The sequence below is a fragment of the Macaca thibetana genome, chromosome 10, assembly GCF_024542745.1.
Source record: "Macaca thibetana thibetana isolate TM-01 chromosome 10, ASM2454274v1, whole genome shotgun sequence".
In the NCBI taxonomy this organism is placed as follows: Eukaryota; Metazoa; Chordata; class Mammalia; order Primates; family Cercopithecidae; genus Macaca; species Macaca thibetana.
Window position 1 is genome coordinate 90,027,686 of NC_065587.1, and position 12,992 is coordinate 90,040,677.

A 12,992-nucleotide genomic window follows, 5' to 3' on the forward strand; every position below is an offset into this window, starting at 1 on the left:
CCTTATGTTAATAGTTAGCCATTTCATTTATGTGGTACTTACTGTTTTTTTAAAGATATAAATGGTTTTATTGTTTGTGTTAGTGCATTCTAATGATTTATCTTTTCTGAAGACTAACAAACGTAGCAACGTCTTATTTCCACTTACCTAAAAGGTTAGTTTATACAGATAGATGTTTCTTCTCTTGTTTCCTTCTAGAATAGTATGTTCTCCTGTTCCTATGTTAAGGGATCTGACACAGAACACTGTAGTCAGGTAAGTTTTCCAAAATTCATGGCATTCACTGAGAACACAGCTCTGAACTTGCAAATCCATTTTAAAAGACCTCTGATTCACAAGGAAATGGCAGCTGTTAATCCACCAGTGCTTTGAGATTGGAGAGTCCCTGTGTTGCAGACCTTAGAGCAGAGCCTCTTGACTCTAAATTATGTATATTGTTAAGGTTACTGATTTAACATGCTTGCTTATCTGTTTTCTGGTTTCCCATGACAACCTGTAATTCTTCCTGGATTAGGCAAGTGGGAGGTAAAGAGTAGGAGTATCTAGCAGTTTGTTATATAGGAACAAACAGAACTCTACACCCCAGAGGTTCACACAGCTTCCCTGCATTACAACAGACTATTTTACTTATGTTTATAATCATGGCCCTGCAGAGTTTGAAAGCAGAAATATTCTGTAGTATATTTTAGTTAAGATGACATAGAACAGAATATATTTGTGAAAATTTTTATTAGCAATTATAAACTTAAAGGGCTAATTTCTTCTCTGTGGAAAACTAATTTATATCTCAGTTCTTTGGTGCTGACAGCATATTCTATTGAGTAAAAATAATATAAAATGTAATATGACCGTTTGGACTAAAATCCAACAAATTGACTACTCTTTTGTATTATATAATGACAAATTTTGATGGCAGAATTTAGTTGTCATTTTCACCAATCTTTAGGTAAGACTAAAGCAAACACATCTCAGGTATTCAAGAATTTGATAAAAGCCTGCTAATCCTGAATCCTCCTTTTCCATCCATTTTTGTTTCTCTCTCCCTCAGGAAATATTTTAGATTTTTTTTTAGATTTGCCTTTGTGAAGTATAAACATGTTTATTTCCTATCTTTAATGGATTCAGGTAGTAAATGATTGCCATTCTGGAAAGGCTTTTATTTAAAGAAAACTATTGTGAATTCGGAAAATCTTTCTGGATGAGTTGCTTACGTTTATCTTTACGTATAAGTTTTTGTTTATCTTTACACCTAATTTGTCCTGGCTCTTTGTCTTTGTGCTCTTTTGTTAAGGGTTGGGTACAGAATTGAAAGCCACGCTCCTAAACCCATCACAAACAATCTGGCTCTGACAAATTCATTGTGAACACTGTATTAACCCTTGGGGTCTCTGGCTTGCATTAAAGCATTGGCGCTTCAGGCCAATTAATTCCACGGTTCTCTCTTTGGATTGTCACATGTGTGCTTGTGCTTCTCAATTTTTCTGCATATATTCAAGGGCCTTCCTGCCTAACCCTGTAGAAATAGTTAATTCTACTTAACTTTCTAATTAGGATAGAGAGGCTTGCCTAGAGGAGAGTTACAGAATTAATGGACACATTTTGGAATTTTTGTTTGTATGATGATGATGTTGGTTGGTTGTTTCTGAGCCTAAAGGGGCCTTTGGTATTTAGTATACACTGTGTTCACAATATTATTAAATTTATAAAACAGGCCAGGCACGGTGGCTCACGCCTATAATCCCAGCACTTTGGGAGGCCAGAATGGGTGGATCATCTGAGATCAGGAGTTCAAGACTAGCCTGGCCAACATGGTGAAACCCTATCTCTACTAAAACTACAAAAAATTAGCTGGGCATGGTGGTGATACACACCTGTAGTCCCAGCTACTCGGGAGGCTGAGGTGAGAGAATTGCTTGAACCTGGAAGGCCAAGGCCTCTGTGAGCCAAGATCATGCCACTTGGGCAACAGAGCAAGACTCCATCTCAAAAAAAAAAAAAAATGTATAAAACAAATCCCAGATCTAAATGCATATTCAGGTGTATGTTGAAAATAACTTTATAATAAAATCAATTAAATTAGGTTAATTTGCTGAAGATTTGTGGGGATTTGTGGGAGACTGAAGTTAACTTCCTTTAAGTAAAAGTAATTTTCAGTGCTTTCTTTGAAGGGTGGCAACATTAGGCTGAGATCCAGTTTTTACAGCAGATTTTTGCGTGTGTGTTTTAGGGCTCATTGTAGATTCCAGTGTTAAATTTGCCTTATAACTTTAACTTATAATTTTCAGATTTAAAAAATCTCAAAATATACTCACCAGTCATTTGCCAGTTATTTCTCTTTTGACTCCTGGCATTTTTTCCTCTTCCTTATTTAAATACATCTAGTATCCCATTTGATATTTGAGAAATCGTTTCCTCAAGTTGAGTTTAGGTAAGTTCTTCCCATTGTATTCATTCTTATCTGTAGTGCTCAGAAAGTATGTTATACAGGCTGTTGAAGTTCCTTAAATTCGTAGACAGACCCTTAGAGAATATGGTCAACTCTAACCTAGGAGATCATATTTTTTTTCACATTTCTAACTCCATAAATTACTCAACATATTAGCTTCTGCATGTGACTTTAAAATCATAGAAGAGTTTTCCTCCCAATCTGAAGGGTAAGTGCATATGTGTGCTTTTACTTTTTCAAGGCCTGACGTAGCTTGGCAGGGCCCTGGCTCTGTGCCTGAACCCCCAGGTCCTCAGGATGCTTCCTTCCTGCCCAGGCTGATCCCTTCAGTACCCTTTGACCTCTGCCCCTCTCTCCTGTTGTTTGAAGTACTCTTCCTTTCTTTTTTCCACCTGCCCCATAGCCTGCCGTTTATTGCTTTTCTTTTCTTCTAAAGCGTAATTTATACAGTTTTTATGTATGTTGTTTCCAGCAGTAGTGTCGTTAGGTTTTTTTTTCCTCATAGCACCCAGCAGCATAGTTCTAAACTCATATTTAAAAAGCTCAGTTGTTCATAAAAAAGCTTAGTTGTTCATAATGTTGCAACCAGTGTTTTCCAAAGTCTTTGAAGAGCCTGAACTTTTTTCTTCAGAGGAGTGTTTCTCAGACTTTTTGTATTCATTTTTGGATGAATCAGACAAGGTATAGAATGTTTTATCTCTTCAAGGAGATTTTTTGTTTTAATGTGGTTGTGTATGAAGATGGATTTTTAAAGTAACTATTTCTACAGCATTTGCAAGGCTTGTGCTTGGCAAGCAGATAACTCGAAATCCAAAGCCTGAAGGAAGTGGAATACATGTAGTCAGCAGTGGATTTGATGGTGGAAAACAGTTGGGAAAGTTTCACTTTCACTGCCTGCAGTACTTTATAGGACGCTGAATTGATTAACCTCTTCTGATAGAATGTCACAATTCTATAAACTCTTTAAGTGTTTTAAAATGTCAAGTATATGAATCATGAAATTTCCCTGCAAGAACAGTTTGCCTTTGTATGCCAATTTAGCATTAATTATGGAATATATCAGGGAAAGGTTGTGTAAAAATGAAACTTGATATTTGGAGTTTTCTGCTTTCTTTGTGAAGTGTGCTAACACTCTCTAACAGTAATACTTAAAATAGCATTTCTAAGGATAATTCTTAAAGCGAATCAGAAAAAGGCGTTCTGTATTCCATTCCTTTTCTGCTGAGACTTTGCTACAATATTTTCTTAACAGCAGTGCTGAAAGTGCTACTTGTGATATAAACAAAAGCACTGTTCAGTTTTCTTATTTTCAACCATGCTTAGGTTTTAAATTTTTATTTACTTTTTCCTTGGTGTGTTTATGAAGACAATCAAGCGATTAAAATAGGTTACCTGTCAAGGAAAGGATCTGTTATGCTCCTTGGGGGAAAGCTGGTCTGGTACATAAAAGCTTGATGCATCAACAGTGTTTCACCTGCATTTGGAAAAAGTGGATAAAAATACTATTGTTTAAAAATACTTCAGTTTACAGAATTAGATGAAGTAATACAAATCTAAACACAAGTCTCTTACCTCAGCTGGGCAGACTGTTGAGTCTATAGGCTGTGTTAACTCATTCCCTTCCTCTGCTTTTCAGAGCTTGTGTGAGGGTGCTTCTCTCTTTACCTCAGTGTTACTTACTACTTCCCTAGATAAGCTCTCCACAAGTAAACCCTTTTGCGTCTGATGATGGAATTTAAATGACATAGACATGAAAAAAATAAAAGACCTTCAAAAGTTTGGATCCATATAAAAAATTACCTTTTGAGTCTTTGCCTAATGGGTTCCTGCTTAGTCTGTGTGTTTGACTTTTAGGAAGTTTGTTTGAGTCTGAGTCATGGCTGTTATCATATTGGAAAAATACATTTCTAAAAACATAATAGATCTTAGCATACATTTTTGGGAACAAATTAAAATACTAAAAATTGTTCAACCCTTGGAAGCTTAATCCATTTTAGGAGAGAGTGTGTCTTCAAATTGTTTTCAGGGGTCCAAGGAAAAATGGTATTAATACTTTGTTGTCATTAGTGTCCTTGTCTTTGAATGGAAACTTCCAAACATTTTTAGATACTCCTTTTCTATCTCGTAATGGTTTGTATTGTATTAAGTGTGTAGATCTTTTTGTTGAGTGTGGTTCTGAGGGGAAGTAGGGATGATCTTGGAGACTGTCCTATTGACTTGGAAAGTTTTTCCCTTTCAGAGCAGGAGCATGAATAATGGAATTTTAAAAACAATTTTGTTAAGGAACAATTGGGAAATAGATGGATTTGTTTTCTCAAACTTTAGTTTCAGCTATCTTATTAAATCTTTTGTTATAACCATTCTCCTGCAGAAGTGATTATCTCTGTGACCCTGGGATTTTCCCTTCTCCCTGGGAGCTTACTACCTTGGCTATTTCCTTCATTTTCTTAGTTTCAGGTCTTTCTGTGCATGACTTGGAGATCTTCATCTGAGCTCCATCTCCATTCTAGTTCCAGCCTTACCATTTTATTTACTTTCCCAACATTCCCATCCCAGATGTGTGTCGAAGACTGTTGCTTAGGCTCTGTCGGTGACCTCTTTGTGGGTGTCCCTCTGCTCTCGCACACTGCTGCTGGGTTGTTCTTTCTGAAATGATCTTTGATGACTTTTACGTCCTTATTGACTACTTGCAAAGGCATCACATTATACTCACACAAACCCTCCATAACCATAACCTGCTTCAGTTACCTTTCTTCCTGCCCCACTTCTGCCCAAATGCATTTTTACTCTAATCTAGTCCTTCTCAACTGGAGTTCCATGGGAGAATTCTGCCTTGAGATCTTAAAGCATCTGTTGTACGTATCAGATTGTAGGTAGCAGTTTGTGTCCTGTATCTCTAGAATGATACTAGCTATGTTTTTTCCTTGGGAGAATTGAGAATGTACTCACTCATCATTTTTTGTAGGGCTTAATTCCCTCCCACGTCCCCATTGAGAAGGGCTGCTCCAGTCAAACTGTACTGTTCCTTGGTCCTGGGACCCCTTTCCATATCTTTGTTCCATTTGTTTCCCTTGCCACCCTGTAACCAATCCTGTCTCATCTTAAACCGCAGCCTCTTGGATGATGTTTTCCTTGGTCCTTGGGTGAGATAATTCCCGTCCTCCCCCTTCCCTCCCTCCAGTACACACATACCTTTAGCCTACGCTGACAAAGATGTTTGTATGGAAGGTGTATAGACACACATGCTTTGACTCAGCATCTTTTCTGTGCCTGTTGTTGCATTTTTCTACTTTCTTCCTTATTTCTCTTATTAGAAGGGGAGGCAGGCCTGATGCCTGGCGGTGTGCATAACCCCCCTCCCACCATGAACCATGCATGCAATAGATATTCTAACAGTTTGGCAAACTGCTAAAAAAGCCCTGCTGAAACACAGATACCTGCTTCAAAACACTATTTGCAAGTCTTGCTTTGTTACTTGACTTTTTATCTGCAAAGCCCTAACGAGCCCAAATACTTAAGTACCATTTTCTGTCATCCTCTTAATTTATCGCTGTCTGTTCTACCTTGCCCTGCCCCATGCCATCTTGCCAGTAGAAAAAAATCTGAGCTAAAGACAGTTGCCAGTGAAGAGTGAGCTGTAAGAAGAACCAGTTGAGTAATAAGTATTGTTCAGCTGTTTTTGAGCTCATGGTACATTTATTGTAAGTGAATCCATTTTTGTGTACTTAAATTTAAAACGAAAATTTCTGTAAAGCAGGTGGACTCTAGTTAAAGCGGCAGTATTCAAAAAGAAAATAGCTAACTAAAAATGTCAACCAGGTTAATAAAACTTTTTTAAAAAACCTTTTTAACTGACTATAAGTGTAAGTGTAATCATTGGAGGAATTTTGAAAAATAAAAGGAAACAAGTTACTAACTTACAGAGAAAAATCACTGATAATCGATTGATGAATATGTCTAGTCTGTTGTATATATGTTTCCCATGTCATTAAGGTCATTAAGTATTCTGCTACTGAATTTTTGGGTTTTTTTTGTTTTTGTTTTTGAGACGGAGTCTCCCTCTGTCACCCAGGCTGGAGTGCAGTGGCACGGTCTTGACTCACGGCAGCCTCCACCTCCCGGGTTCACGCCATTCACCTGCCTCAGCCTCCCGAGTAGCTGGGACTACAGGTGCCCGCCACCACACCTGGCCAACTTTTTGTATTTTTAGTAGAGATGGGGTTTCACCGTGTTAGCCAGGATAGTCTCGATCTCCTGACCTTATGAGCCACTACGCCCGGCCTTCTGTTATTAAATTTTTAAAAATGTTATCTGAGTTCTTCCTAAAAAGGAAGAACTCCAGTGTTTTAACCAGTCCACTATTATTCATACACTTGGGTTTTACAGTCTTTGAAACATTGTGAATAATAGTGTTATAAGCATCCTTAAGTATAAATCTGGTGTATAAACAGAGTCCTGGAAGAAGCATTGCTGTGTCAGAAGACAGACTTAGGTACTTACCAACCTTTGGGATAGGTACATACACACACATACCGCTACCACCGCCATCACCACCAGAAAAGAAGTTCAGCCCAGCTTATACTCAAAGCCTGAGTGTATATCTTTTAAAAATTGGCATATTGGCCGGGCACGGTGGCTCATGTCTGTAATCCCATTGCTTTGGGAAGCTGAGGTGGGTGGGTCTTATGAGTCCAGGAGTTCAAGACCAGCCTGGGCAATGTGGGGAAACCCTGTCTCTACAAAAATTTTAAAAATTAGCTGGGCGTGGTGTTGCATACATATAGTCTCACCAGTGACGGAGACTGAGGTGAGAGGATCTCTGAGCCTGGGAGGTTGAGACTGCAGTGAGCTGTGAGTTGCCACTGCACTCCAGCCTAGGCAACAGAGACCTGTCTCAAAAAAAAAAGCATATTTGTGTAGTTGTCAAATGGTGAAAATTATTAAAATCACACATTAGGAGAGAAGGATACAAGGGTCCAACTGTGAAGTTCAATTTTTTTTTTTTGTAATTCCCCCCCACACCCCATAGATTTCTTAGCAATTTGTGTGCATTTTTTGATTTTGCAAATATTTCTATTGGTATATCAATTATTAAAATAGGGGCTAATCTGCCTCAAGATGCTTAGGGGTTTTTGCCGTGGACTGAACAAAATTAAAGGTTATTTTATTTTTATTTTTTGTTGTTATAAACCTCTTCGACCTGTCTACAATATCATATTGAAATTTGAGTTGGGGCAATGTCTGTTATTTCTCTGTCATCACCAATAGTTAGCTAGAGCATGACTTTTCCCACAGAGAAAAAGTTACATGAAGGTTATATGTACCAGGAATTAGAGACAGTTTGGTGAGGAAGATACTTAGCCATTTGGCAAACCCATTTATTAACTAAAATAATTTTTGGAGAGGACTTAAACATGAAAAATACCTCAGTCTACATGATAATTAAGACAGGCTAATATAATCAGATCATTGAATTGTTTCTTGTTCTTTTCCAGTATTAATTTTAAAGACCCACAGTTTGCTGAAGATTACATTTTTAAAGCTGTAATGCTTCCAGGAGCAAGGTAACAACAGTAAATTACCTAGGTTTATTTTGTACAAATGGTTTTCATCCCTATTACTAAGGTTTGTCTTTTTAAATGGTCAGAAAACCAGCAGCAGTACTGAAACCTAGTGACTGGGAAAAATCCAGCAATGGACGGCAGTGGAAGCCTCAGCTTGGCTTTAACCGTGACCGGAGGCCTGTGCACCTGGATCAGGCAGCCTTCAGGACTTTGGGGTGAGTTGTCAGTTTCTAGCCCTTGTATGTTTTGCTTTTTCTGAATCATCTCTCAAGACAAGTCAGTATTTATGCCATAATTTTTTTTTTTTAAACTTTATGAAAATACGGGGTTTGGGCCAGGTGTGGTGGCTCACTCCTGTAATCCCAGCACTTTGGGGGGCCGAGGCAGGCAGATCATGAGGTCAGGAGATCGAGACCATCCTGGCTAATATGGTGAAATCCCATCTCTACTAAACAAAATACAAAAAATTAGCCGGGCATGGTGGCGGGCACCAGTAGTCCCAGCTACTTGGGAGGCTGAGGCAAGGGAATGACGTGAACCCAGGAGGTGGAGCCTGCAGTGAGCCGAGATCACGCCACTGCACTCCAGCCTGGGCGACAGAGCAAGACTCCGTCTCAGCAAAAAAAGAAAAAAAAGAAATACTCAGTTTGTTTCTTACTTACATTTTTGTCTCACCACCACGGCTGACCACCACTACTACTATGTCCTCTCATAGATACTTAAAACCAAGCAAAGAGTGGAGCTCCATCTTTAAAACCTAAACGGGCATTTTGGACACATTATTGTACGCCACAAATATCTAACAGACCATAAAATACAACTGTTTTGTAGATATTTTAATAACTTTGATACTGCTCTGCTTTTCTTCATTTTTAAAAATTCACTTCTCCATTTATGTATTGCTATATGTGTTGCATGAGAATTCTATTGCTTTCTCTAAGATGTTTTACTATTTTTCTGACTGTTACTTCAAGGGAATAAAACCTCCTCTTTACCCGCAAGAAAGTTTTAGTTGAATTAATTAATGTATGATGGAGACTCTTTTTCAAGTATTGACCAATACATTGGTATGGAAGCCTCCAGTCTTTTAAATTTTTGTTTGCCCAGTGCTTGAACAGTGGTATCTCATAGTTGCTTGAATTGGCATTTCCCTGCCTACTGAAATTATCTTTTAATATGTTTATTAGTCATTTGTATTTCCTCTTCTACGAATTTTTGATTTTTATCCTTTGCCCTTATTAGTTACTGAATTGTCTTTTTCCTAGCTGTAGAGATACTATAGGGAGAGGGGACTTGTAAAGAATAGCAGGTAAAGCTAGTATAGAAAGAGCAACAGGCTTGCCATAATATTAATGAGTTAGGATTCATGCACTACTAATGATAACTTATAAATAGATATTTCCAATTAGTGGGGAAACCTTAAGATTCAAAAAACTGTTTAGGCAGAAGGTCACCATCAGCATGTAATTTATACAACAAATATTAAGAGGGATAGTGTGGCAGAGTGATTAAGAGCATGGGCTTTAGATCTTAAATGTCTGGATTCAGATACCTTTTTTTTTAAACCACTTAATATATTTGTGAACTTTACTGAACTACTCTCTGCCTCCATTTCTTTATGCCTGAAGTGGAGACAGTAATTATACCTACATATTCTTAAAATTATGAAGTTGTAAGAATTAAGTGAGCCCAATGTCTGTCACGCGCTTAGGGTAGTTCCTAAACACTATGTAAATGTTAGCTGTTATTGTCATTGTTTTGGAAAGTCTTCATTCTTAGTAGCAGTAAAAGAAATGCAGATTTGAAATAGTCCTAAGATAACTTTTTTGCATTATTTCAGCTATTTTGGAAAGCAACATAGTATTTCCTCTAAATAGAGCGGTGAGTTCAGAAGATACTCTTAACCTTTGGTCCAAATTCCTACCTCTTGGATTTTTAAGGAGGAAGTAATTTTAGATGAGCATAATTATATGCCCAAATATTTCTATTGTATTGTAATCTATACTACTAGTACAAAATGAGAGAAATGGTTTAGTAAAGTGTAAGATATCAACATAGTAAAGTATTCTATAGGTTTATGTGTTAGAATTACAAAGATGGGCCGGGCGCGGTGGCTCATGCCTATAATCCCAGCACTTTGGGAGGCCAAGGCGGGCGGATCACAAGGTCGGGAGATCGAGACCATCCTGGCAAACACGGTGAAACCCCGTCTCTACTAAAAAATACCAAAAAAAAAATTAGCCGGGCATAGTGGCAGGCGCCTATAGTACCAGCTTCTCAGGAGGCTGAGGCAGGAGAACGGCGTGAACCCGGGAGGCGGTGGAGCTTGCAGTGAGCGGAAATCGTGCCACTGCACTCCAGCCTGGGCGACAGAGCGAGACTCCGTCTCAAAAAAAAAAAAAAAGAATTACAAAGATGAAGAAAAGACATAGGCAAGTATTTGATATAGTAAATTAAAAATAGCAAGATGTAGAGTAGTCATGTATACAGTGATAGCAAGAACATGGATCCTTAAGGACGAAACTGAAACATAATGCAAAAAAAGAAAAACATTCAAATTATTTTTTGTGTGATGTAAGTTGTAAATATTTAAGTGGTTATCAGTTAAGAGTCTTGGTGTGGCAGATGAACATTTGCTCTCACTATTACCATTATGTAGTTTTGAGCTTTAATTATAAACCACCTTTTTGTTTGTATTATCTTGATCAGATCTGTTAGTGAAGACATGGCTGTGAGCATTTGTTTTATTTGTGTCGGCTGTGTTATGATGGGTATATCACTATATAATTTTTTTTTGTTGTGTTGGGTCCTTTTATAGCCATGTTATGCCAAGAGGCTCAGGAACTGGTATTTACAGCAATGCTGCACCACCACCTGCGACTTACCAGGGAAACTTATACAGGCCGCTTTTGAGAGGACAAGCCCAGATTCCAAAACTTATGTCAAGTAAGCTTTTACAAATTGGTTATTTTACATTATGAATTAAATATCACAGCAAAGGTTGGTTTCTAATCTTTGTTGCTGAAAAAGATTTGTTGTATCAGTACAGACAGTGAACTTTAAAAACATGTTAGTTAGAAGAGTTGTAAGAGAATACCTTATGCAAAATCTTTCATATATTTTTTATCTTTATTTTTGTGGGTACATTGTAGCTGTATATATTTATAGGATATATGAGATATTTTGACACAGGCATACAATGAGTAATAATCACGTCAGAGTAGATGGGGTATCCATCACCTCTAGCATTTATCCTTTGTGTTAGAACCAGTCCAATTATACTCTTAGTTATTTTGAAATGTACAATTATTGACTATAGTCATCCTGCTATGCTATCAAATACTAGATCTTATTCATTATTTCTAACTATTTTTTGATAGCCATTAACCATCCTCCCCTCCCTAACCCTTCCCCTACTGCCCTTCCCAGCCTCTGGTAACCATCCTTCTACTCTCTGTCTCTGTGAGTTCAATTGTTTTAATTTGTAGCCCCCACAAATAGTGGGAACATGCAAAGTTTGTCTTTCTGTGCCTGACTTGTTTCACTTAACATAACGACCTCCATTTCCATCCACGTTGTTACAGGTGACAGGATCTCAATTCTTTTTTGTGGCTGAACGGTACTCCATTGTGTATATGTGCCACATTTTCTTTATCCAGTCATCTGTTGATGCACACTTAGGTTGCTTCCAAATCTTGGCTACTGTGAATAGTGCTGCAGTAAATGTGGGAGTGCAGATGTCTCCTTGATGTACTGATTTCCCTTTTTTGGGGTATATACCTAGCGTTAGGGATTGCTGGATCATATGGTAGCTCTATACTAATTTACATTCCCACCAGTGGTCTACGAGGGTTCCCTTTTCTCCACATCCTTACTGGCATTTGTTATTGCCTGTCTTTTGGATAAAAGCCATTTTAACTGGGGCAAGATGATACCTCATTGTAATTTTGATTTTCATTTCTCTGGTGATCAATGATGTTGAGCAACTTTTTATGTACCTGTTTGCCATTTGTATGTCTTCTTTTGTGAAATGTCTGTTCAGATCTTTTGCCCACTTTAAAATTAGGTTACGTTTTTTTCCTATAGAGTTGTTTGGACTCCTTACATATTCTGGTTATTAAACTCTTGTCAAATGGATAGTTTGCAGATATTTTCTCCCATTCCATGGGTTGTCTCTTCACTTTGCTGATTGTTTCCTTTGCTGTGCAGAAGCTTTTTAACTTGATGTGATCACATTGGTTCATTTTTGCTTTGGTTGCCTGTGCTTGTTGGGTATTGCTCAAGAAATGTTTGCCCAAACCAATATCCTAGAGATTTTCCCCAAAGTTTCGTTGTAGTAGTTTCATAGATTTAAGTCTTTAAACTATTTTTATTTGATTTTTGTGTATGATGAGAGATAAAGTTATAGTTTTATTCTTCTGCATATGGATATCCAGTTTTCCCAGCACCATTTATTGAAGAGACTGTCGTTTCCTCAGTGTATGTGCTTGGTTCCTTTGTCGAAAATGCGTTCACTGTAGATGTATGGATTTATTTGTGGGTTCTCTATTGTGTTCCATTGGTGTGGGTTATCTGTTTTTATGCCAGTACCATACTGTTGTGGTTACTATTGCTCTATAGTGTAATTTGAAGTCAGGTAATGTGATTATTCCAGCTTTTTTCTTTTTGCTCATGATAACTGATTATTCTTGGTCTGTTTTTCATCTTGACTATATATAGTTAAATGAATAAGATAATTTGGATTTCTTCCTTAATCTTCACTTACAAATCTGTTTCTCAGTTAATAGGCAAAAAAAGTATGTGGAAATGATTGCAATTTATTTCATTAATACAAGTATAATTAAATCAGATGTGATAGATATGGATTGTCATCACTTAGTTGCCTGAAAGACAAAGGTGTCCCTTTCTTGATTCAAATTGTATCTCAGTATTACCTACAGTATAGCCAGGCACTGCTTTAGGTGGACTATACCTTTAACCCC

General features: G+C 37.6%; 1 protein-coding gene across 3 annotated transcripts in view; it reads left to right on the top strand.

The window, feature by feature from the left end:
* Positions 1–12,992, top strand: part of XRN2 (5'-3' exoribonuclease 2) — an 87,346-nt gene that overhangs the window by 54,468 nt on the left and 19,886 nt on the right. For all 3 annotated transcript variants that reach the window (XM_050745432.1, XM_050745431.1, XM_050745433.1), the window contains 4 exons: positions 199–255; positions 7,942–8,010; positions 8,094–8,225; positions 10,829–10,956. In XM_050745432.1, coding sequence (XP_050601389.1) covers positions 199–255; positions 7,942–8,010; positions 8,094–8,225; positions 10,829–10,956 — 386 coding nt within the window. The remainder of the gene's footprint in view (positions 1–198; positions 256–7,941; positions 8,011–8,093; positions 8,226–10,828; positions 10,957–12,992) is intronic.